Source organism: Puma concolor, chromosome E3 (assembly GCF_028749965.1).
Source record: "Puma concolor isolate L17-30 chromosome E3, mPumCon1.1.hap2, whole genome shotgun sequence".
Taxonomy (NCBI): domain Eukaryota; kingdom Metazoa; phylum Chordata; class Mammalia; order Carnivora; family Felidae; genus Puma; species Puma concolor.
In genome coordinates this window covers 9684835-9710565 of record NC_141682.1, presented here as the reverse complement: position 1 = coordinate 9710565, position 25731 = coordinate 9684835, and the positions used below count along the sequence as shown (strand labels likewise).

Sequence of the window (25731 nt, the reverse complement as noted above, 5' to 3'; positions counted from 1 at the left end):
AGCATGCGTGCCTGTACGTACACACACACACACACACACACACACACACACACACACACACACACAGCTATCAAATCTGGAAGAGACATGGAGGAAAGTTAAATGCATGTAGAGGTGAAAGAAGCCAGTCCGAAAAGGCTATATATTGTATGGTTCCAAGTATAGGACATCCCTGAAAACACACAACTGTGTAGACCATGAAAAGATTAGTGGTTGCCAGGGGTCAGTGGGGAGGGAGGGATGAATACACAGAGCACTCAGGATTTCTAGGGCAGTGAAATGCAGGATCCTGTAATGATGCACATATGTCATCCATTTGCCAAAACCCAGAGAATGTACGACACTAAATGTAAACTCTGGGCTTTAGGTGATAACAGAATATCAATGTAGGTTCATCAGTAATAACACACACACCACTCTGGTGGGGGATGAGGACAGTTGGAGAGGCTGTGTTTAGGTGGGGAACGGGGAATTTAAGAAATCTCTACTTTTTAAAATGTTTACTTGAGGCGCGCCTGGGTGGCTCAGTCGATTGGGAGTCTGACTTCGGCTCAGGTCTTGATCTAATGGCTCATGAGTTCAAGCCCCGCATTGGGCTCTGTGCTGACAGCTCAGAACATGGAGCCTGCTTCAGATTCTGTGTCTGCCTCTCTCTCTGCCCCTCCCCTGCTCATGCTCTCTCTCTCTCTCTCAAAAATAAAGATTAAATATATATATATATTTTAAAAAAGATTTGCAAGACCTTAAAAATAAAATGTTCGAGAGAGCACATGCACATGAGAGGCAAAGAGAGAGGGAGAGAAAGAATCTGAAGCAGGCTCCGCCTTGCCAGCGCACAGCCCTACTGGGTGCGATCCCACAAACTGTGAGATCAGCACATGAGCTGCAGTCAGGAGTTGGACGCTTAACTGACTGAGCCCCCCAGGCGCCCCAAGAAATCTCTACTTTCTGCCCAATTTTGCTATGAACTTAAAACTACTCTAAAAGTATTTCTTTAAAAAGACATAAGAGGGGGAGGTTTCTGGGTGAGTCAGTCGGCTGAGCATCTGACTCTTGATTTTGTCTCCAGTCACGATCCCAGGGTTGTGGGTTTGAGCCCCGTGTTGGGCTCTGAGCTGAGCCAAGCCTGGACCTGCTTGGGATTCTCTGGCTCTCCCTCTGCCCCTCTCCCCACCTTGTGCGCGCCCGCTCTAAAATTAAAAAAAAAAAAAAAAAAAAAAAGGACATAAGAAAGCACAAACCAAAAAACACAGGTAAACCTAATTATATTAAAATTAAGAACTTCTATCTTTTTTCATCAAAATACAACATTAAGAAGGTGAAAGGGCAAGCCACAGAGTGAGAAAAAAGATCTGTGATACAAATAACAAAAGACTTGTAGCCAGAGTTTATAAAGAGCTTGTGAGTCCATGAGTGAAGACATAAAACAAAACATCTCAGACATGTGACCATATCTTTATTTTAAATAAAGGCCACATCCCTAGGCTGACCCCAGCCTCCCTTAAAGCACCTTCCTGAGAAAACTCAAAGTTACCAAAAGAACTTTCTGTTTGCCCAGCCAACACCTGAAGGTAGGGCCCCTGTCTCCCAGCCTCTGGGGAAGGGTAGGAATCTAACTTTGATAAGCTCCAGTCAGCAAACCCAGATGGATTTCACAGGGATCACACCCCCTCCGCTTCTTGTAATTTTTCACTTTCCCCAGTCCCCTGAGCCCCACATTCCCTCTCCCTCTCCACCCGCCTCCCTCACTCCCTTAAACCACCCAGTGACCTCTGTGCAATCCAAAGCAGAGTTCAGTTCACACTGGACTCCTTCCTATTGCAACAGTATATTATTGATTAAAATCTGTCCTTGCCTCTTTAACTAGGGTCTGGCTTTGTTTACCTGTGGTGCTGTGCAAGCAACAAAAATGAATCAAGTACATGTAGCTAATGTAACATTACCAGGGAATTTTGTGTTTTGTTTTTTTTAGAGAGAATGCACGGGAGCGGGAAAGAGGAGCAGAGGGAAAGAGAAAATCTTAAGCAGGCTCCACATCCAGTGCAGAACCCACCGCGGGGCTTGATCCCAAGACTGTGAGATCACGACCTGAGCCCAAATCAAGAGTTGGACGCTCAAAAGACTGAGCCACACAGGCGTCCCAGGAATGAATCTTAACAATATAAACTTGAGCAAAAGAAGCCAGATACACGGTCTGTATGGTTTAAAAACAAGCAAAACTAAGCAGAGTAAACTGTAAGCTCGTTTCACTCATTAATATAGATGTGAAAATCAGAAATCACAATAAGCCAAATCTAACAGCGTGCACATGCTATGTGATGATGGAGTAGGAACTATGTAATACTAGAAAATCACATTATTAAAGGGGCCCCTGGGTGGTTCAGTCAGTTAAGCGTCTGACTTTAGCTCGGGTCATGATCTCGCGGTTCATGGGTCCCAGCCCCGTGTTGGGCTCTGTGCTGACAGCTCAGAGCCTAGAGCCTGCTTCAGATTCTGTGTCTCCCTCTCTCTCTCTGCCCCTTGGCTGCTCACACTCTGTCTCTCTCTCTCTCTCTCTCAAAAATAAATAAATATTTTTTTAATATTTTAATTGAAAAAATATTGTAATATTGTGACCAATCACTGTGGAAAAATAAATGCTATTTTCCCACTATGCAGCTTTATAACAAACATACCCCTGAGCCTTATCCCACAGTCTGGTTTCAATGTTTCCAGTTTGCAAACTGTCTTTTCTGTGTGTATACAATAAATGTTTACTCGTTATTACTTCAGTGATTCACTGGTTTTGCTTTGGCTGTTTGGAACTTTGGCAACAAAAGTTTCAATTCATGTCATGAAAAAAGTCTGTAGTAAAACTTCTTTAACCTGTTGGGGAAAATTACTAAATAGCTACAGCAAATAAATATCATAGCAAATTGGTAAAGGCAGAAAAAAGACAAATCGCTCAGTCACGGTCCCTTGTAACACCAAACGGGAGAGCCAAGGGCACAACAATGCAGTGAGATAAGGGGGGAAAAAAAGTAAAATGTATAAGAATTTAAAAGGAAGAAATCAAACTGCCATTATACATAGATAAATATGGTGGTCTACATAGAAAATCCAACACAGGGGCGCCTACATAGAAAATCCAACACAGGGGCGCCTACATAGAAAATCCAACACAGGGGCGCCTACATAGAAAATCCAACACAGGGGCGCCTGGGTGGCTCAGTCGGCTAAGCCTCTGACTCTTGGTTTCGGCTCAGGTCACGGTCTTGGGATTTAAGTTCAAGACCCATGTCCGGCTCTGCACTGACAGCGTGGAGCCTGCTTAGGATTCTCTCTCTCTCCCCCTCTCTCTGCACCCCTCCTCTTTCTCTCTCTCTCAAAATAAACTTAAAAAGAAAGAAAATCTAACAGAACCGCAAATAATTAGGATTAACAGGATAGCACATCAAGATTGCTAGATACAACATAGACGCACACATGCATATATATAAAACAATGGGCTGTAAAAGCCGGGGTGGGGGGTGGTGGTGGATAACATTTCAAAAGAGAAAAGACTTGTGGAAATACCTAATGATCCAAGGGTCTACCAGAACTCACAAATCAGTAACAGAGACTAAAGAAATGGATGTGCAGGGGCGCCTGGGGGGCTCAGTCGGTTAAGCGTCTGCCTTTGGCTCAGGTCATGATCTCCCGCGACGGGCTCTGTGCTGACAGCTCAGAGCCTAGAGCCTGAGCCTTCATATTCTATGTCTCCCTCTCTCTCTGCCCCTCTCCCACTCACACTGTCTGTCTGTCTGTCTGTCTCTCTCATAAAACAGCCAATGTAGGAAGTGTGCCCTTGGGAAGAATGCAGCAGTGCACTTGAAGCAAAGCGTCGGTGCCCAGGAGGCAATTAAGATCCCCGCACTTGGAGATCCAAGAGGCTTTCTGCCTGTGTTTGCATCTATAATCGTGGTCACCAGGAGCAGTGAGGAAGGGAGACCGTCTGCTCTCTGCAGAGGCCAAACATCAAGGTTCTCGTCCTGCAAACCCAAACAACAGATGCGTGCTGGGACACAAGCGGCTATTGGGAAACAGGTCTTCTCTTCTTTCCAGGTTTTTCTTCCCCTTAAACATATGACATTTCTAGAGGGCATGGAGAAGTCCAAATGCCATCACTGTGAAAAGTTAGATAAATTTTTCTCTACTAGAAACATGATTTGATTATTCCTTTGGAGGGATCTTTTCAGGAAACAAAAAAAATCATGCCCATGGTTAAAAAAGATCAAAAAGGGCAAAAGGAAGGGCGCCTTGGTGGCTCAGAGGGTTAAGTGTCAGACTCTTGATTTTGGCTCAGGTCATGATCTCGGGGTCATGGGATCAAACCCCACGTCAGGCTCCTCACTGAGCGTGGAGCCTGCTTGGGATTCTCTTTCTCTCCCTCTCTCTACCCCTCCCCCATTCATGCACACGCGCTCACTCTCTCACTCTCAAAACTAAACACTTTTTTAAAAAAGACAAGGGAAGGGGCGTCTGGGTGGCTCAGTCAGTTAAGCATCCGACTTTGGCTCAGATCATGATCTCATGGTTCATGGGTTCAAGCCCCATGTCAGGCTCTGTGCTGATAGCTCAGAGCCTGGAGCCTGCTTCGGATTCTGTGTCTCCCTCTCTCTGTGTTCCTCCCCCACTTGCACTCTGTCTGTCTCTCTCTCTCTCTCTCTCTCTCTCAAAAATAAATAAAGATTTAAAAAAAATTTTTTTTTTAAAAGGACAAGGGGCGCCTAGGTGGCTCAGTCGGTTGAGCATCTGACTTCAGCTCAGGTCATGATCTCATGGTTCATGAGTTAAAGTCCTACGTTGGGCTCACTGCTGTCAGCACGGAGCCAGAATCGGATCCTCTGTCTCCCTCTCTCTCTGCCCCTCCCCCACTTGCGCTCGCTCTCAAAAATAAACATTTAAAAAAATTATGTCAATGAAAGTATCTTAATAATATGAACATCCAGTTCAGTTGGGAGTTCTTGCATTTGACATATGTAATATTTATGTGGAACTGCTGGAATCTTTTATTTTCTCAGTTTTTCCCTGACTGGATAGGACTGAAGCTAGAATTTTCCCTTTCGATAAAAGGAACACAAAAAAATGAACATGTTATGATGTACAACATGAGGACTGTAGCTAACACTACTGTAGGATATGTGGGAAACTTTTTTTTTCTTCTAAGAATTTTTTTAAAGTAATCTCTACACCCAACATGGGGCTCAAATTCACGACCCCAAAATCAAGAGTCATGTGATCTCCCATCTGAACTGGCCAGGCACCCCTGTGGGAAAGTTCTTAAGAGTGAATCCTAAGAGTTCCCATCGTAAGGAGAAATACTCTATTCTTTTTATTGTATTTATAAGAGATGATGGATGTTAACTAAACCTATCACGATTTCACAATACATGCAAATCAAACCATCATGCTGTATGCCTTAAACTCCTACAGTGATATATGTTGATTATTTCTCAAGAAAAGTGGGGGAAAAAAGATTTGAAAAACTGAACATGTTATTTGTAAACTGATGTTTTAGTAACTAGTCATAAACTTGAAATACTAGAATATATTATAAGCCTAATTCTAGGTAGTCTTATGAATGGATCTCTTTTGACTAATGTAAATATAAATTCAAAAGACAGTTTCAAGATTATTTTTTAATTTTTTTTAAATGTTTATTCATTTTTTAGAGAGAGAGACAGAGCACGAGCCGGGGAGGGACAGAGATAGAGGGAGACACAGAATCTGAAGCAGGCTCCAGGCTCTGAGCTGTCAGCACAGAGCCCAATGCGGGGCTGGAACCCATGAACCAGGAGATCATAACCTGAGCCGAAGTTGGAAGCCAACCGACTGAGCCACCCAAGCACCGCTCAAGATGTTTTAACATGTAATTTTTTTCAATTTTAGAGAGAGAAAGAGAAACAGAGAGCAAGTGCACTAGTGGGGGAGAGGGGCAGAGGAAGAAAGAATGTTAAGCAGGCTCCACACTTAGTGCCATGGGGGCTCGATCCCACGACCCTGGGATCATGACGCAAGCTGAAATCAAGAATCGGATGCTCGACTGAGCCATCCAAGCACCCAAATAAAAAAACTTAAAAAAAAAAAAAAAATGTAGCTTCTTGTGAATCACACCTAAAAAAAAAAAAAAAAAAAAAAAAAAAAAAAAAAAAAAAAAAAAAGAGGTGCTCCTGGGTAGCTCAGTCAGTTAGGTGTCCAACTCTTGATTTTGGCTCCGGTCATGATCTCACAGTTCAATGGGTTCAAGCCCTGTGGTCAGACTCTGCGCTGATAATCCAAAGCCTGCTTGGGTGTCTCTCTCAACCTTGCTCTCTGACCCTCCCCCACTCACATGCTGACTCTCTCAAAAAGTAAATAATTTGGGGGCACCTGGGTGGCTCAGTCAGTTGAGCGTCTGACTTCGGCTCAGGTCATGATCTCTCGGTCCGTGAGTTCGAGCCCCACGTCGGGCTCTGTGCTGACAGCTCAGACCCTGGAGCCTGTTTTGGATTCTGTGTCTCCCTCTCTCTGACCCTCCCCTGTTCATGCTCTGTCTCTCCCTGTCTCAAAAATAAATAAAACATTAAAAAAACTTAAAATAAAATAAAGTAAAATAAAATAAAAAATAAAGTAAATAATCTTAAACAAAGGAAAAAGTAGCTCTGAAAAAAAAATATTTGTGGGGTACCTGGGTGGCTCAGTCAGTTGAGCATCTGGCTCTTGATATCAACTCAGATTATGATCTCAGGTTCTTGGGATTGAACCCTGCATTGGGCTCTGCACTGAGCATGGAGCCTGTTTAAGATTCTCTCTCTCCCCCTCTGTCCCTCTCCTCTGCTCACACATTCTCTCGGGAAAAAAAAGAAAGACATTTAAAGTATTTATTCATTTATTCATTTATGTGTTCTCTACACCCTATGTGGGGCTTGAACTCATGACCCCGAGATCAAGAGTTGCATGCTGTTCCAACTGAACCAGTTAGGCACCCCAAAGCTACAGTTTTTGATAAGGCTTTGAAACCATGCTCCATAGGGTTAATGGGGTTGAAACTAACAGGAAATTTAAAAAAAAAAATTTTTTTTAATGTTTATCAATTTTTGAGAGAGAGAGGCAGACTGCAAGCAGAGGGAAGGGCAGAGAGAAAGGAAGTAGGCTTCAGGCTCCAAGCTGTCAGTGCAGAGCCCGATGCGGGGCTTGGACCCACAAACTGTGAGATCCTGACCTGAGCCAAAGTTGGTCGCTTAACCAATTGAGCCACACAGGCACCCCGAAACTAACAGGAAATTTAAAGCTTGTTTTTCAGAGACCTGTTTCTCCCTAATCAGCTATGGCTTTTTTTTTCCAGACCTCACTAACAAATCCACTACTGTCTCTGCAGAAGCCTAGACTCAAGGTCACTGATAGGGTTCCAGCCGATGAACATACAAAGCCCTGCATTCCTGACTGGAAATAAGAGCCCAAAACCCCATCCCGCTCTCAGAGCATGCACAGAGCCCCTTCTCTCTGCCCTAAGATGACCTCCTGAATTTTGTCTCATTTTAATGCTGTGTCCACTATAAAGTGAACATGAGATATATGTTAACATACATTTGTGTGATATGAATGCTCCACCTTTTCTCATAAACAGTCTTAAGTCTCCCCATCCTTTTCATCAATACGTATGAAATCCCAACCCCTAGGATTATCAAACACTTGTTCTCTTCCCCTTCAGGAAGGCAGATTTGAGGCTCACCCTCCTGTCATTTGGCTGTTCTCAAACCCTTTCCTCGCTGTAGGATTGGCTTTGCTGTGCCATGGCGGGCAGACAAATTGGGTTCGGTTATAGCTTCTTAACAAGAGGACTGGGAGACGCCTGGGGGGCTCAGTTGGTTAAGCAGATCTTGATCTCAGCTCAGGTCATGATCTCATGGTTTCGTGAGTTCAAGCCCCACATCGGGCTCTGTGCTGACAGCATGGAACCTGCCTGGGATCCTCTCTCTCCTCTCTCTCTGCCCCTCCCCTACTGGTGCTGTGCACCCCCCCCCCAATAAACAAACATTTAAAAAATTAAAAATGAACAAACCAAGAGGATTGGATGTGTTGCTCTAATCTTCCAAGAAGGGCCATTTTATTTTTTTTTAATTTCTACAATCATGTGGTCTTTAGCTTTGGGGACTATTGTGCATATATGTGCAGATACAAATTTAAATCAGCACAGACCTCATCACATGTGTCCCAGATGACATTGACTTAAAAAAAAAATAATCCATGAAGCCAAGAGTTGGCTCTTTGAAAAATAAAAATCAACAAACCTTTAGCTAGATGGACTAAGAAGAAAAAGAGAGAGAAGATCCAAATTACTAAAGTCAGAAATCAAGGTAGGGACATTACTACCAAGTCTACAGAAATAAAGAAGACTGTAAAAGAGTACTATCAACAATTATATGCCAAAAAATTTAATAACCTAAATGAAACTGACAGATGCCTAGAAACACAAACCTACCAAGACCAAATCACAAAGAAGGAAAAAATCTGAGTAGACCTATAACCAGTAAGGAGATTGAATCAATGATCAAAAATCTCCTGGGTGGCTCAGTTGGTTGAGCAGCTCTCTTTTTTTTTTTTTTTTTTGTTTTTAAGTTTATTTATTTTGATGGGGGTAGGGGGGGAGGGTCTTTCTGAGAGAGACAAAAAATCAGAGGGGGAGGAATCGGGGGGAGAGAGACAGAAAACCAGAGGGGGAGGGATGGGGGTGGGGGGAGACAGAGGATCAAAGCGGTCTCTGTGCTGACAACAGAGAGCCCAATGTGGGGCTCAAACTCACAAACCATGAGATCATGACCTGAGCCAAAGTTGGACACTTGACCAACCCAGGCACTCAAGCATCTGACTCTTGATTTCCACTCAGGTCATGATGCCAGGGTCATGGGATCAAGTCTGGCATCAGGTTCCATGCTCAGTTTAGGTTCCATTTCCCCCTCTCCTTATTCCCTGCTTGTGCTCTCTAAAAAAATTTAAAACTCTCCTGACAAAAAAAAAAAAAAAAAAAAGGAGAAGAAGCATTGCATAGACCACTCAACCACTCTAATTATCAGGCTGGATCTATACAGGATATATATTCATAGAAAAGAGTTTAAACTACATTCAATATTATTATAATTCACATGTATATTCTTGTACTGGTAGAGTTGACCCAAAGCAGAATTATAAGCCAGGTATAGTGCATGCACTGAGGTTTTTCCCTGGTCTGTACTCTCCCCAAGTCCACTACTCTGAAGGGTCTTTCCCATATCTGACCAAAAGCAGATCCCAGAAAAGATCTCATCCATTGCTTCTTACCAATCTAACACTTCAGAATTCAGTGTATTGTCTTGAAAGATGATGATAAACCTTTTGAAATCCCTGACCTAGAGATCTATTCATCCCCAAAGAGAAGAATTTCATGTGTTTATTAAAATATTGATTTAGAGTTCCTGGGTGGTGTAGACAGTTGAGCGTCCAACTCTTGGTTTCAGCTCAGGTCATGGTCTCATGGTTTGTGAGTTCGAGCCTCACATTGGGCTCTGTGCTGATGGCATGGAGCCTGCTTGAGATTCTGTCTCTCCTTCTCTCTGTCCCTCTTCCACTTGTGCTTGCATGCTCTCTCTCTCTCTCAAAAATAAATAAACTAAAAAAAAAAAGATTTAAAATACAATGTATTTAATAAAGAAAAATCAGCCCTGGACCTGATGCATTCACTGGTGAATATGTAAAGAAGAACTAATCCCAATACTTCTCACTTTTCAAAAAAAATTGAAGAGGAAAGAACACTTCCTAAGTCATTCTATGAAGCCAACGTTACCCTGATACCAAAGCAAAAGAAACTACAAGAAAAACAGAGAAACAAAAAACCTACAGGCCAGTATGAACACTGATGCAAAAATTCTCCAAAAAAATATTAGCCGCATATTAAAAGGATTACATACCATAAACAAGTGGGATTTATTTGTGAAATGTAAGGACAATTCAACACACCAAAATGTCAATGTAATATACCACATCAACAGAATGAAAGAAAGAAACCACATGATCATTCCAACCGATGAGAAAAAGCATTTGACAAAATGTGGTACACTCTCATAAGAAAGACGTGCAGCAAACCAGGAATAAAAAGAAACTACCTCAACATACTAAAACCACATGTTAAAAAAAAAAAAATGGAGCAAACGTCATATTCAATGGTGAAAGACTAAAGACATTTCCTCTAAGTCAGGAAAAACACAAGGATGTGGACTTTCACCACTTTTATTCAACAAAGTACTAGAAGCCCTAGCCAGAGCAATTAGGCAAGAAAAGGAAATAGAGGGCATCTAAATTGTAAAGGAAGAAGCAAAATCAGCTCAGTTTGCAGATGACATCATCTCATATGTGTAAAAACAAAACAAAACAAAAAAACAAAAAAAACAAAAAAAAGCAAAACAAAACAAAAAAACCCTAAAGGGCACCTGGCTGGCTCAGTTGGAGGAGCAAGTGACTCTTGATCTGGGGTTCATCAATTTGAGACCCATGGTGACTGCAGAAATTACTAAAAAAAAATAAACTTCTTAAATTTTTTTTTTTCCAACGTTTATTTATTTTTAGGACAGAGAGAGACAGAGCATGAACGGGGGAGGGGCAGAGAGAGAGGGAGACACAGAATCGGAAACAGGCTCCAGGCTCTGAGCCATCAGCCCAGGGCCTGACGCGGGGCTCGAACTCCCGGACCGCGAGATCGTGACCTGGCTGAAGTCGGACGCTTAACCGACTGCGCCACCCAGGCGCCCCTAAAAAAAAAATAAACTTCTAAAAATTCCATACATTAAAATATATTCTTTGTACTGTAAAGTTCAATGAGATTTGAAAAACCCTGAAGATCTGACCAAAAAAAACCCAAAACAAACAAACAAACAAACAAAAAAACCTGTTAGAACAAATGAATTCATCACAGCTACAGGATATAAAGTTAACACACAAAAATCAGTTGTGTTTCTATACACTCACAATAAACGACCTGACAAAGAAATTAATAATTCCATTTTCAATTATGTCAAAAGGAATAAAATACTTAAGAATTAATTTAACCAAAGAAGCAAAAGACTTGTACGTGGAAAACTACAAAATGTTGCTGAAAGAAATTAAAGGACAAATTAGTGGAAAAACTCTCCATGTTCATGAACTGGGAAACAATGTTGTTAAGATGTCAATACTATACAAAACAAAATTTCAAAACAATCTATAGATTCAATGCACTATCTATCAAACTCCCAATGATTTTTTTTATAGAAAGAGAAAAACCCAGGGTGCCTGGGTGGCTCAGTTAGTTAAGTGGCCGACTGATTTTGGCTCAGGTCATGGTCTCAGGATTCATGAGATCAAGCCCCACATCGGGCTCTGCACTATATCTTCCCCACCCCCTCCCACCCCCCCCAAAATAAATAAACATGGAAGGAAGGAAGGAAGGAAGGAAGGAAGGAAGGAAGGAAGGAAGGAAGGAAGACACATCCTCTAAAATTCGTACAGAATCTCAAGAGACTAAGAATGGGACAGTCTTTTCAAACAATGGTGCTGGGAAAATTGGATATCCTCATGCAAAAGAATGAAGTTGGACCTTTATCTAACACTACATACACAAATTAACTCAAAATGGATCAAAGACCTAAATGCAAGACCAGAACTATAAACTTGAAGAAGAAAACATAGGGCAAATCTTCATGACATCGGATTCGGCAATGATTTCCTGGATAGGACACCAAAGGCATGGGCAACAAATGAAAAAGAATTAGGCAAACTGAAATTCATGACAGTTAAATTTGATAAGGTATTAATATCCAGAATATGTAGATAACTGATAAAACTCAAAGGTAAAAAAAAAAAAAAAAAAAAAAGATTCAAAAACGGGCAAAGGACTCGATCCCATATTTCTCCAAAGAAGATACACAAATGGCCAATAAGTACATGGAAAAGATGCTCAACATCACTAATCATTAGGGAAATGCAAATCAGAATTATATGGAGATTCTATCTCCCTCCTCTTAGAATGATTACTACCCCCCCCAAAAAAACAGAAAATAACAAGTGTTGACAATGACATGGAAGAATTAGAAATTTGTGAACCCTTGTGTTCATGTAAAATGATGCAGCTGCTGTGGAAAACAATGGGGCAATTTCTCAAAAAATTAAAAATAGAATCACCACATGATGCAACAATTCCATTTCTGGTTTATATACCCAAAATAAATAAAAGCAGGGGCTCAGAAATATTTGTACACCCATGATCATCATCATTCACGATAGCTAAAACATGCAGGCAACCCAAATGTCTGTTGACAAATAAATGGATAAGCAAAATGTGGTATATACATACAACGGAATGTTATTCAGCCTTAGGAAAATTCTGCAATATGCTACAACATGAAGAACCCGGATGATGTGATGATGCTCAGTGAAATAAGCCGGCTGCAAAACACAAATACTGTATGGCTCCACTTACATGACCTGCAATGGTCAAAAATCATAGAGGCAGATGGGGCGCCTGGGTGGCTCAGTCGGTTAAGCATCCGACTTCGGCTCAGGTCATGATCTCACAGTTTGTGGGTTCAAGCCCCGCATCAGGCTCTGTGCTGACAGCTCAGAGCCTGGAGCCTGGCTTCGGATTCTGTGTCTCCCTCTCTCTCTGTTCTTCCCCTACTCATGCTCTGTCTCTCTCTCTCCTTCAAAAATAAATTTTAAAAAACATTCAAAAATTTTTTTAAAAATCACAGAGGCAGAAAGGAGAATGGGGATTTCCAGGGGACTAGGGATGGGAGGGATGGGGAGTTAGTGTTCAATGGGTATAAGTTTTAGAGTTTACAGGATGAGGAGTTATGGAGATGGATGGTGGTGTGCATAATACCGTGCAACATTATGAACGTATTTGATACACTGAACTGTACAATTAAAAGTGGTCAAAACAGCACATTTTATGTTATGTGTATTTTATTGTGATTTTTTTAATTGGGGGAGAAAAAAAAAATCACAAGTTCACACCAATCAGAATGCAAAAATTTTCCAGGCTGACAAAAGGTGTCGGTAGGTATGGGTCTTACACTGACGACGGGAATGCAAAATGATCATCTTTTTGGAGGCAATTTGACAATACTGTAGTGAAAGCAGAATCTGCAACTTGTCAATTCCATTTCTAGTTAGGTACCCTGAAGAAATTCTTGCCCGTGAATAAGAGTCGCACAAGGCACTGTTCATCAATACAAACACAACGCAAGCAACACATCACGACTGATTAGCAATGGGCGCTACCCTGACAGTTAAAACAGATCTTCAAATTTAGACATGGGGTGGGGAGGTGGGGTAGATCTCAAAAATTCTAAGAAAAAGCAAGCTGCAGAATGATTGTACATTACGGTACAATTTGTATAAATGATCAAGCCACACGTTATTTCAGGATGCCTGCATATATAGTAAAAATGTAAAAATACAGAACCGATCATCTTTGGGGAGGAGAAGCGATGGGATCAGGATGGGGTACGATAGAGGGGTACATCTATGTGTAACGTTATGTACGCTGAATCTGAGTGGTGGGTACATGGGCATTTATCAGCATCACTATGTATTTGCTGGATGTTTGAAATGTTTCACTTGACAAGAACACAGGTCTTCCAAGAACTTCTAGACCTAACCTGGAATGATTTCCAAGTCATGTGACAATTAGTAGCATCATTTTAAGCTATGTCGAAGGAATCTAAAGGTTTTCTAAAGTCATTTATTCCCTCATCCCCATAGGTTTGTTGATTCACCAAAAATCGTATTTTTAAAGCACTTACCCAATAGGCAGAGATAGTTGGGTTCAGTCAGTCGTGACAGTTTTGTGACCTGATTCAAGATGTTGTAAAGCTCTGTTGGTTCACACAAAACCAAACCAGCCATCCTACTGGGAAGAATCAACAATGTATAAGCTTAGTACCTCTTTATTTTATTTATTTACTTTAGAGTGAGAAAAAGCGCAAGAGCGAGCAGGGGAGAGAGGGAGAGGGAGGGAGAAAAAGGGGGGGAGGGAGGGGAAGACAGAACCTTAAGCAGGATCAATGCTCAGCATGGAGCCTAGTGGACTAGTGCCTCTTTCCATTTTATTTTTTATATATATATTTTAATTTTTTTTAACGTTTATTTATTTTTGAGACAGAGAGAGACAGAGCATGAACCGGGAAGGGTCAGAGAGAGGGAGACACAGAATCCGAAACAGGCTCCAGGCTCTGAGCTGTCAGCACAGAGCCCGACGCGGGGCTCGAACTCACGGACCGCGAGATCATGACCTGAGCCGAAGTCGGCCGCCTAACCGACTGAGCCACCCAGGCGCCCCTATATATTTTAATTTTTAATGTTTATTTTTAAGAGAGAGAGTGCAAGCTGGGGAGGGGCAGAGAGAGGGAGACACAGAAACGAAAGCAGGCTCCAGGCTCTGAGCTGTCAGCACAGAGCCCGAGGTGGGGCTCGAACTCACGAACTGCGAGATCATGACCTGAGCCAAAGCCTGACGTTTAACCGACTGCGCCACTCAGGCGCCCCCTTCTTTCCATTTTAAATGAATGGCCAGGGGTGCCTGGGTGGCTCAGTCGGTTAAGCGTCCGACTTCAGCTCAGGTCACGATCTCGCGGTCCATGAGTTCGAGCCCCGCGTCGGGCTCTGGGCTGATGGCTCAGAGCCTGGAGCCTGCTTCCGATTCTGTGTCTCCCTCTCTCTCTGCCCCTCCCCCGTTCATGCTCTGTCTCTGTCTCAAAAATAAATAAAACGTTAAAAAAATTTAAAAAAAAATGAATGGCCAAAGATACTGGATTAAACTCTTTAACACACCTTCAAACAAAGATGAAAATAATCATGAAGGTGATCCGGAAAGCTTCAAAAATTTGTAGTAACATGTGCATCACAGAGAATCAAGTATTGTACACAGCATATCTGAGCCAGAGAAATACACAGTAGGCTGTAATACAGTCACCGATTCCTTTCTTCTTTCATTTCATTACTGAGCACCTACTGTATACCAGGCACTGGAAATAACTGGTGAAACAGACTACCCTCATGAAGGTTACAGCCTAGCATGGAATACAGACATTGAGCCAAAAACCACATTATAAACAGGAAAAGCACTACAAGAGTCAGCATCCAGTGTTGGAGGACAAGCTAACAGGAGGGCCTCATCTGGCTGGAGCAGACAGAAAGGGCTGAGATGCGACTGCTAGGCTGAACCAGGTGGCTATGCAAGACTTAGCCAGGCAGAGAAGGGAGAGAGGGTGAGGAAGGGAAGAACATTCAGTACTTGACAGAGTCCAAAGGAGGCTGGTGTGACAGCAGGTAGAGAGTAATAAGCCATGACCCTGCGGAGGGGCCTTGTAGGCTGAGGACAAAGATCACGGAGGCCAAAGTTGGGTGGAGAATCGCTGATGTGTACTGACAGAACTGCCTGCCCGGGCTGGGCTGGGCTCTTGTGCCCCAAGAACATGGAGGGGGAAAGGTTGGGCCTGTGCAGCCACTTCTACAGGAAGGCTACCTTTTAGCAGGGGTGGGGGCTACAAAGAGTTAGCCAGCAGGCCTCTGGCGGCCAGCAGGGGGCATGTGGGAGAGAAGTTGAGTCTAGGGATAATCTTGCTCAGGACAGTTAGGACCCACTTCAGAGTAACCAGTAGAATGCTCTTGGGAAAGGCCACCCCCCTCACCATGGGCCCTGGATCCTTCCCACTAAGTCATCAGCCTCCCCTCCAACATCACCAATTTCAGCCTCCACATGGATCATTCCTATCAGCAGGCAAACATCCTCGGTACCCATCTCTGTTCTCTACAGAGAGACATCTCACTCCCTCCACTTCCTCGCTTCCAGACTCTCTAGGTCCAAATCCTGGCTGTGCCGCTTACTGTCGGCTGCCTGATCACGGGGGAGTAATTAGTCTCTCTGCGCCTCAGTTTCTACCTCTATAAAACGGGGCTATTAGTAATATTGCCACTTCTGTAAAAACCAAGATAATAGCACCTCCCTATTGTGTGTGGATTAATGAAATTACACATGTGAGACATTCTGAACAGGGAAGAAATACAATCTTCTCCCCTGGAGCCCATCGAACTGTAGGAATTGTTCTTATCAAGGTCATCAACAATGTCCACCTCCCCTCAGCCATTAATCACTTCTCCCTGGGCTCAAAGGATGGAGCCTCTTAGCACTTAACCCAGTTCAGCACCTCTCCCTCCCAATACTCTCTACTCTCAGAACACTCCACTCCCCAGGCTTCTCTTCTCCCACTGTTTGCTGCTACTTGGTCTTCTGGGTGGGAGGCTCTATTTCCTCATGTTAAGAAAGTCCATGGGGCTCCTGGGTGGCTCAGTCAGTTAAGTATTCAACTCCTGGTTTCTGCTCAGGTCACCATGATCTCACAGTTCAGGAGCTGGAACCCCTCATTGGGCTCTGCACTTGACACTGAGGAGCCTGCTTCGGATTCTCTCTCTCTCTCCCTCTCTCTCTGTTTATTTTAAGAGAGAGAGCACAAGTAGGGGAGAAACAAAATGAAAATAAAAAGATATTTAGATACATCCGGTCATGATCTCACAGTTCACAAGTTGGAGCCCCGTGTCAGGCTCTGTGCTGACAGCTTATATCCTGGAGCCTGCTTTGGATTCTGTGTCTCCCTCCTTCTCTGACCTCCCTGGCTCACGCTCTGTCTCTCTCTCTCTCAAAACATTAAAAAAATTTTTTTTAAAGATATATTTAAAAAACAAAAGTCCTTAGGCAGTCATCTCTTTCCTTCTCTGTCTACACTCTCTGTAGGACAGGGATCTCAACCTCAGCACCATTGACATTGACATTCGAGGCCAGATAAGTCTGTGCTGTGGGGGGGCTGACCTGTGCACTGCAGGATGTTTAGCAGCATCCCTGGCCTCCACCCCCTAGATGCCAGTAGCAAAGCCCTCCCCACCCAGTTGTAAACAACCCAAACTGTTTCTGGATGTTGCCAAATGTCCCCTGAAAGAAGAGGGCAAGTCACTGCTACTTGAGAACCACTACTAGAAGATCTAGAGCCTAGGGGCTCCTGGGGGTTCAGTCGGTTAAGTGTCTGACTTCGGCTCAGGTCATGATCTCGCGGTCTGGGAGTTCGAGCCCCGCGTCAGGCTCTGTGCTGACCGCTCAGAGCCTGGAGCCTGTTTCGGATTCTGTGTCTCCCTCTCTCTCTGACCCTCCCCCATTCATGCTCTGTCTCTCTCTGTCTCAAATATAAATAAACGTTAAAAAAAATTTTTTTTTTTAAATAAATGTTAAAAAAGCAACTAAAGAAAAAAAAAAGATCTAGAGTCTAAGTGATTTGAATACCATTTATAAACCAATGAGTCCCAAATCGTAGTCCTGCTTGACCTCTCCATTGAGCTCGACCCACCTGGATGCCTCATTGGGCCTCTCAAACATAACATGGCCAAAACAACTTTTAATTCACACGTGCCCATACCTTCAATGCCTCTCTTTTAGTTTCCTCAGCCTCAAAAGACAGCACCATTATCCACCTAGCTATTCAAGTCCATACCCCGAATCCCTCTTTCCCCCGGCCCCTCACATCCAATCCATCAGCTCTAGTACTTAAACACATTTCAAACCCATCCACTTTGCTCCAGCTCCAGAGTTAACCTTCTACACCAGGGTACTATCATCTCTCTCCTGGTGATGCCATACTTCCCAACTGAGCTTCTGGCTTCTTGCCTTCTCCCTATGATCTCATCTTCACATGGCACTCAGGGCGATCTTTTCAAACTATGGGTGTCTTCGTCTTCACCTCACTGCCACCATTCGACACAATACACTCATCGGTTTGCTTGCTTTACCACCAATCTTATCCTCTGGGAATGTGCGGGGCATACATACAACAAAGGGCAGGGACCTTGCCCTTTTGTTCACTGTATCCTCACCCAGTGCCCACGATTTTTGGTGAAGGGTGCTCAATAAGCACACGTTGGACGAATAGTCACCATTCCTGCCTTCGTCAATGGGGCCATCTTGACTTGAGGCCACACAGACGCGCCTAAGGACCTCCCCACTCCCACCCCCAGTCACATCCCAGATCCTCTGCCTCTGAAAGCCCGGGTTCACTAGTGGCGTCCAGGTGAAAACCCAGCCCCAGGGATCAACTCCTCCAGAGTTCTCTGCTTCCCCAAGGGAGAACTCTCCCTGGTCAAGCAAGAACTGCCCTCATCCGCTGATAAAGTATGAGAGGGATAAGAACGGCTCCTGAACCTAACAGCACAGTTTTGTGGGGTTTTTTAATGTTTATTTTTGAGAGAGGAGAGCATGAGCAGGGGAGGGGCAGAGAGAGACAGGGGGAGAGAGGGTCCAAAGCGGGCTCTGTGCTGACAGCAGAGAGCCAGATGTAGAACTCAAACTCACGAACCAGGAGATTGTGACCTGAGCTGAAGTCGAACGCTTAACCAACTGGCACTATCACCCCTGCCCCTAAACGGCACAGTTCTGAAGGAGGACGCAGCCCTGTGAGCTAAGATCACGGGCACTGCTAGCCCGGGCAGGTGGAAGGCTTTCCACTTCTTTTAGTGCTGCTCCCACCTCTACAAGGTTGACAATGCTCTTGGCTCGGCTGTTGGGCCCTGAGAATATTTTGACATTTTGAGCTTTTACACAGACCATTAAACTAATGTTGGCAAGTTTTTGCCAAAAATATTTTCCTTCGTGAGTTCCACTAAAGCGGACTGAATTCCTTGATTTCCTTTCATAGTTAACTAATTCTGATTTTTTTCAATTTTGTTTAGCCAAAATTAGTTTCCCCAAGATCAAGCCTTTTTTTTCTGTGTGATTTTTACAATAAAGGTTTGATCCCTCAGTCAGATGTTTATCCTAGCAGCATTGACTATGATTATTTCTATCAAGCATCCTTTTCCTAATGGCCTGTTCAAAACACTAGTGCCAAAATGGCAAGTTTAGGACATCCCCCTGTGGACTCTTTCAGCAGAGACAGAGATAGGCTCTTTTTGAGACTTTGGGGGTGGGGGTCAGTGTGATGGGTTTTGCAGGGGAACGGGGCAGGCAGATGGGAAGAGTGGCCAGAGGAAGCTGGCTTCAGGGGGTCAGAGATACCAATCTTCCTGTGAATTGACCAGTTTGGGAAACCCACATGGCTTTGTGGGTGGCAAGCAGAGCCACCCCAAAACACTTGCACATTACACACCCACCAGTAGGGAAGTTCTTCACCCTTCACTGTAAAGGCCTGGCCTCTCTCCGAACCAGGTGTGTGTGCAGCTCTGTCAGCCCAGAGCTGTCTGGATGCAACTGGGCTGGTAAACTCTACTCCAGTGAGGACACAAGGTCTATATTCGGGGAAAACTGCCAGTTAGGAAGGGATGTTTCATTAGGGGTTGACACAGCCTGAGATGAAGCTGGAAACTAGCCAGACCCAGCCCTTCTTGCTTCCCTGTGCTTGAGGAAAGGCTGTACCAGATCCTTTGGGTACACAAGGACTTCCATTCTGGCTGATGGCATCGCCGACAGAGGCTGGGCCTCACATCAGGCTTTTCAAAGGACTTTCAGGACAGAGTTTGGTCGACTCTTGGCCTCACACAGTCTGGGTGGACACAACTGATGGGCTTCTGGTGGAAAAGAGGCAATGCTCCATGCTCCTGGAGAAGCCAGCCCATAAGCTTTACTGTGGGTTCCTGGCTCGGGCTAAGCAGGAACCAGAGGACTGCACAGATAGGACTCAGGGTCCACAGCTAACCCCACTGTACCCTGGTTCTCTGTGTGAAGCAGAGGCTGTGCCAGGATGACCAAGGCTTAAATACAGGAACAGGCTTTAACACTATAACTATCACCCATAAACTGAAGCAGTTTACACAGGATTACACTGGAAAGGCTATAGAAATGTGACGTTGAAACGACAGACATAAATTGCCCAGCACTGGCCCTGGTGTGGAGCAGGAGCTTAGGAAACAGAAGTTCCTTCACTCCTACCCTCTCTCTCCTTTCAATTTCACCTAGGAGCCTCTGACAGCTCCAAATCCAGTAGACACAGAGCACCATTCAGAGAATCTCAGGCCAAGGAGCGAAGCAGGAGCTAGCCAAGTTTGTAAGTAGAGGGAGCCTTTGGTGTTGCTGTAGAGTCAAGATCCCCAAGGATCTGGTACAGCCTTTCTTCAATCACAGCCTGCCCCTTGACAAAACTAGAGCACACAGCGCCAGGCTATAGCGCCACAGGGTTGTGGAAGCTACCCGAGTGGTCTCGAAATCAGAGGCGCACCAGGTCCTACTGTTAGCGATGGCCAGAATCCCTGTATTTTGGAAGCAACAGGTATGGGCCAGGGGCCCAGACCCAGCCGCACTCATCCCCATCCCTTGCCTTCACTCCCATGTCCCCACACCTAGGTACACTACACACCTGAGAGGTACCCTAGTAGTCCTGAGAGTGACAGGTCTTGCAGGCAATTCACCCGTCAGAGGTAGGGGCTGCTGAACTGCAACATAGTCTCCCAAAGGCCGTGACCATGACATCTGGTCTCTTCTCCTCCCACTCGGCCACCAGCATTTGCCTCTCCTCTGCTCCTTGATCAGGCTTAGGCCTCCCTTTCTGCTCCTCTGGCACGGGTCCTCGGCCCTGACCAGGCTCTGGACTGGGCACTGCTCCTACTTCCCTGACCTCTGGCTGACCTGGGAGACGGAAGGCTCTGCTCCTGACTCAGATCGGCCACCATTGGCGACTCTCAGCTCTTGGGAGCTCCCTGCCGGTGCTTCTTGCTGCCGTGCTGCTGCTGGCCCACCACCTCCTACGTGTTCGGCCGGAACAGGTCTTGGAAGCCAAGTCCTTTGACTTCTGGCAGACATGAGCCACAGCTAAGTTAAAGCTATTTATCCCGATACAGTTCTGTTTTAAAACATCCAAGAGCACCTAGAGAAAAATAAACTCCCATGCAAGGTGGAATGATTACCACCTTTCTAACTTTTTCTTTTAGCTCCAAGGATCTGAAAGGAGAGATTGAAAATACTTCACTTGAGGGGAGCCTGGGTGGCTCAGTGGGTTAAATGTCCGACTCTTGGTTTCTGCTCAGGTCATGATTCACGGTTCAGGAGTTCTAGCCCTGCATCTGGCTCTGTGCTGGTGGTGCAGAGTCTGCTTGAGATTCTCTCTCTCCTTCTCTCTCTGCCCCTCCCCTGCTCACACTCTCTCTCAAAATAAATAAATAAACTTAAAAATTTTTGAAAAAAAAAAGACTTCACTTGAGGTATGATTTTAGTGTTGAAGAGAAGATAGGTTAGCACATATACTGCACATATATATATTTATATGGGATATGTATCCAACATATATATAGGTTAGCATATATAGCAGCTAATAGAGACAGGATAGCCCATGACCATGGTCTAAGTCTATTGTAAGGCACAAAACGGTCAGTATATGTGGATGTGGATGGCTTGTGTACGTGAGGGGTAGGGCAAGGAGGGGGGGGGTCAATATATTCGCATATCATATATAAAAACATACAATGAAGAACGAACAAAATGAAACTATGGTGACAGAAGCAACAGTCTTGGGGGGACTGATGTAAAGGAGCATGAAGGAACTTTCTGGAATAGTGAAAATGTTTTATAGATTGTATTGGGGGGTGGCGATTAAGGGTGTAAATAGTAAAAAACAGTCAACTGAACACTTAAGATCTGTATCATATACAAACCATACAACAATAAAAATAAATCCCCCTTGTAGATTCACGTTTGTGTGTTCAAAGATATGAATACGCAGATGTGTATGTGTGGATAGGAGTGTATGCAGCCCCATTTGCACATTGGTGACCTTGGTCTAGGGTCTGGGCTGTGGAAACCATGTGGACTTGGACACACAGAAGTACACACTGCAGAATTCAGCTTGGCCTCCACAGCTGTCAACTAATCCCTTTCTCACTATTCATTTGCCCAGAATTTTCTCAGTTGCTGTAACTGTTATCCAAACCTCCTCAACCCTCCTGGGGTCCCCATGGAGCATATTCTCTCATTTCCTATTTCTTGCCTGGGAAAGTTAAGGCCACTAGGTGTGAACAGCCCTTCTCAGCCAGCTGCACCCCCCCGCCCTCCCCCCTGCCGCCAATCTCCGTTGGGGGCGGGGGGGGGGGGGGGGAGGCTACATGCTTTCTCCTGGAATCCTCTGACTTTATCCTCTCCCACTTAATCTTTCTCTCCTTTCAGGATCTCAGAGTTCTCCCCCCTCCTCCATTAGCATCTTTCTGAATTCCAAAATTCACAAGCCTGAGCTTTCTTGAAACAATTCATAAAGCCAGAAAGAAAATCCCTAGAATAGCTTGGCCTATGCCCTTTGAAGCTAGTGCAGGCAGAGAGGCAGGTGCCAGGCCCCAGCCCGGAAAAGTCTGAGGTTGGCTAGCTGTTAGCAAAGCAAGGAGAGTCAGATGCATTTGAAATGCCTTGCGCTCACCCAACTTCCACCCCAGGATTTTTTGGGGCAAAGAATTGTGTTTCCTATAGATAAAATGTGGGCAAGAGAGAAGGCCAGCTAGAAGCCATCATAAAGGGACTTTGCCCAAGATGACCACTTGGAGGCACAATGGGCCAACTGCAGGTAGTAGGGAATTCCAGAAACCAGGGGCTGAAGAACAACTGAAAGCAAGACTGAGGCATAACCACTTAGGTCAAAGGAACTGCAGCTAGAGACCCACACAAGCACCACATGGAAGATAATCAGCTACAAACTCCTGTCAAGCTCAGAGAATACTAATACCAGATGACACAGGGACCTTTCCTGCCCCTACCTCTACTCCTACAACTGCAGTCTGAAGCCACAGTCTTTCGGGGAAGGTGGGGGTGTGAGGAAGCAAGATGGGAGAAATGGAGAAGTCAAGCACTCTCCCCTCCAAGGGTGGGAGCCTAAAGCAAGCTTAAGAGAGGAAGAGGAGGGGCTTGGACACTGAATTCGCTTGATTTGACTACTAATGTAAACGGGACATTACGGCTATTGCACAAAGTCTGTTTCTATGACTGGGGTGATCCGAGAGCAAGCAAAGAAATAAAGCAAGCATGGGGACGACAACAAAGCTGTTTCAGGACTGCAGTGGGCTTTCTGGACGAGGCCCTGCATGTTCAGTGTAACAGTCACACATGCAAAGGACAGCAGAGACACACCGTTTAATACAGCAGCTGTTAATGCTGTTATGAGCAATCTCGGGATTTGAAGGCAAGCAGCTGTGAACTGAATGCGAGGCTGGCTTTTCTAACAGTCAAGTTGCTTGGGATGGCCCGAGTAGACAACTTGGCAAGGAGAGGGAGGGTGTAGCCCAGTTGTAGGAGTGTGAGACTCCATGATTCACATTTTTCTCAGGGCCTCACCTCTCTCCCCCCTCTACAGGGATGCCTTTGGCCCTGGCCTCTCTCATGGGTTTCAATCCCACATTTCATGTTGGAGTAACTCCCAACCTGTCCACCGATATTTCTATGTGGACAAATCACCGTCACTTCTAATTCAACCCAACTAAAATGGAGCTATTTTTTGCCTCTCTAGCCAGCTCTCCTTCCACATAACCCCCAAATCCCATTTCTGTACTTATATACTTCTCAGTCTGATCTTCCACATTTCTTTCATTCCTTTTTTAAAAAATATATATATATATAATATATATAATGTATATGCACATATAATTATATATATGTATATATGTATATATATATGTATATATAATTTTATAGATAGATAGATATAGAAAGGGAGAGAGGGAGAGAGAAGGTGCACACGCACTGGGAGGGGCAGAGAGAATCCCAAGGGGGCTCCATGCTATCAGTGCAGAGCCCAATGTGGGGCTCGATCCCACGAACCATGAGATCATGGCCTGAGCTAAAATCAAGAGTTGGATGCTTAACTGACTGAACCACCCAGGCGCCCCCATCTTTCATTTCTTAAACCCGCAAACTAATCAATTTTTCCCTGGAGACTTCTCCCTCACTGGCCCCACTCCCTCCATGTCTATGGCCACCGTAACTCAGATCTTTAACATCTCCTAGGATAGCCTCCCAAACAATTTCCCTGCCCTCCAGATCTTGCCATCCGAATCCTTGGCAGGTTAAGGTCAGTTCAATCTTCCCCCATAGTGCCAGCGGCATCATCATAAACACTTGCTGCCTAAGGAATAAAATATAAACTTCTCAGCTAACATTTGTTGCTCCTGCACAATGTTTGTTCATTTGTTTTGCAACCTGCTTTTCTCAGCCTTATCTAAAGCTATTCAACTCTTCCAAAATTCAGAGATCTATGCTCAGTCTGCTGGACAGTAAAGGCTCAGGGATGAGAGATGTACCGGACCACAAGGTAGTCTCGGTTCTAGTGGTAAAATAGAGGGGTAAATAATTAACCAGAGAACAGTTGGTGGTAAGATACACTGCTCGTCTGCAGGTCCCCACTCCAACAGAGAGGATCTATTCACCATCTGTAGACTTGGGCTTTCCTAGCCCCAGGTTTTACTTTGGACTCTTCTTCCTCAACTCAAACACTTGCACCCCCACAGCCAGGCAAGGCTCTCTCTCTTCTCTGGAGTCGAATGGTCCCACTGAGTAACTCCCTCCTGAATGTCTCAGCTTGTTGCAGGGTTGGATGCACCTCCTGCTCTCATCGCACCTGGTAACTCTCCTAGTGTTGCCCATATCATGCTGCCTGCAATTTGCCCCTCTCTCCCACTAGACTCAGCTCCCTAAACGCAAGAAAATGGGCGGATCTTGTTAAACCAACAACCTGCTGCACCTCTATCTGCCCCCCACCCCCACCCCTTGACTGAGGGCAAGGAACTCTCTGTGTACCCAGGAAACAGTTGGGGGGAAATGAAGCTTCTATAATTCAGCTTATAAACGTTAAGTGATAAGTTCCTTGTGAGCAAGAACCACAGCTTTACTTCCTGTCTGGATAAACTCCAAACAAATCCCCTTATAACTGGGTGTCAAGCGAGTTTCTCCGTACCTAAAGCAGAAACAATGTGGCCGTGTTCACAGCATGGCTGGGTAGACCTGAGGAGTAGGGATCGGGTGACCATGCAAGTTACCACCTAGATACCGGTTTCCTCCTCTGCAACACGGGGCTGCTTTCCTGAAACTATAATGGTGCCTCGCCCAGCAGTGCTGTGTCCGCCATTCTCAGTGGTTGTGTCTGTAAAGCTCTCTGAACCCTAACAGAGGGTCCTGTGCACCTCCAAGGACTAGGGTACTGGTGGGTGGGCGGTACGTGTACGTGACCCGGGGGAAGGAGGGGTGCATCGAAGTGACTGATGAGAGGGGACCCCATTCTCCCACCCCACCCCCAGGGCTCAACCTCCTCTCCCCTTTTCTTTTCCAGAGCTTTCCAGAGCTCGGAGGCCCTGCGGCCTCCCGGAGCAGACCGGGTGGTTTGGGCTGAGGTCAAGGGCCCGGACCGCACCCCCTCCGCCCGGCCTGCAGCGCGACCTAGACCTGTCTCCCTGTCAGGGCCTTTGTCTGGAGCCCCACCTGTAAAATGGCTCCTCTAAGGCTCTTCCAGTCTAAATCTCGACCTCTTCCACCGCTCTGGTGAGAACTCTCCCTCCCACTCGCGACCGCGGCTCCACCACCGGCCGCACGGAACGCTTCGCGCGCTACGACCCTGCCCTGACGGCGCTTCCTGCGCGCAGAAATCGATCCCCCGCAGTCCTTCTCCACCACAACCCAGAGATGGACGTGATACCGCGAGATTTGGGGGGAGGGCGGGGCCGGAA

General features: G+C 45.1%; 1 protein-coding gene across 2 annotated transcripts in view; it reads right to left on the bottom strand.

Annotated features, from left to right (window-relative positions):
• The window catches only part of STYXL1 (serine/threonine/tyrosine interacting like 1), a 71619-nt gene extending 45912 nt beyond the window's left edge, over positions 1 to 25707 (bottom strand). Inside the window, exons 1-2 of one of the 2 annotated variants that reach the window (XM_086691785.1) lie at positions 25487 to 25707; positions 13815 to 13921 (exon numbers count right to left, since the gene is read on the bottom strand). In XM_086691785.1, coding sequence (XP_086547911.1) covers positions 13815 to 13917 — 103 coding nt within the window. In that variant the 5' untranslated portion in view covers positions 13918 to 13921; positions 25487 to 25707. The remainder of the gene's footprint in view (positions 1 to 13814; positions 13922 to 25486) is intronic. The other variant, XM_025923214.2, reaches the window with a different exon arrangement.
• Between the last annotated feature and the right edge of the window lie 24 nt (positions 25708 to 25731).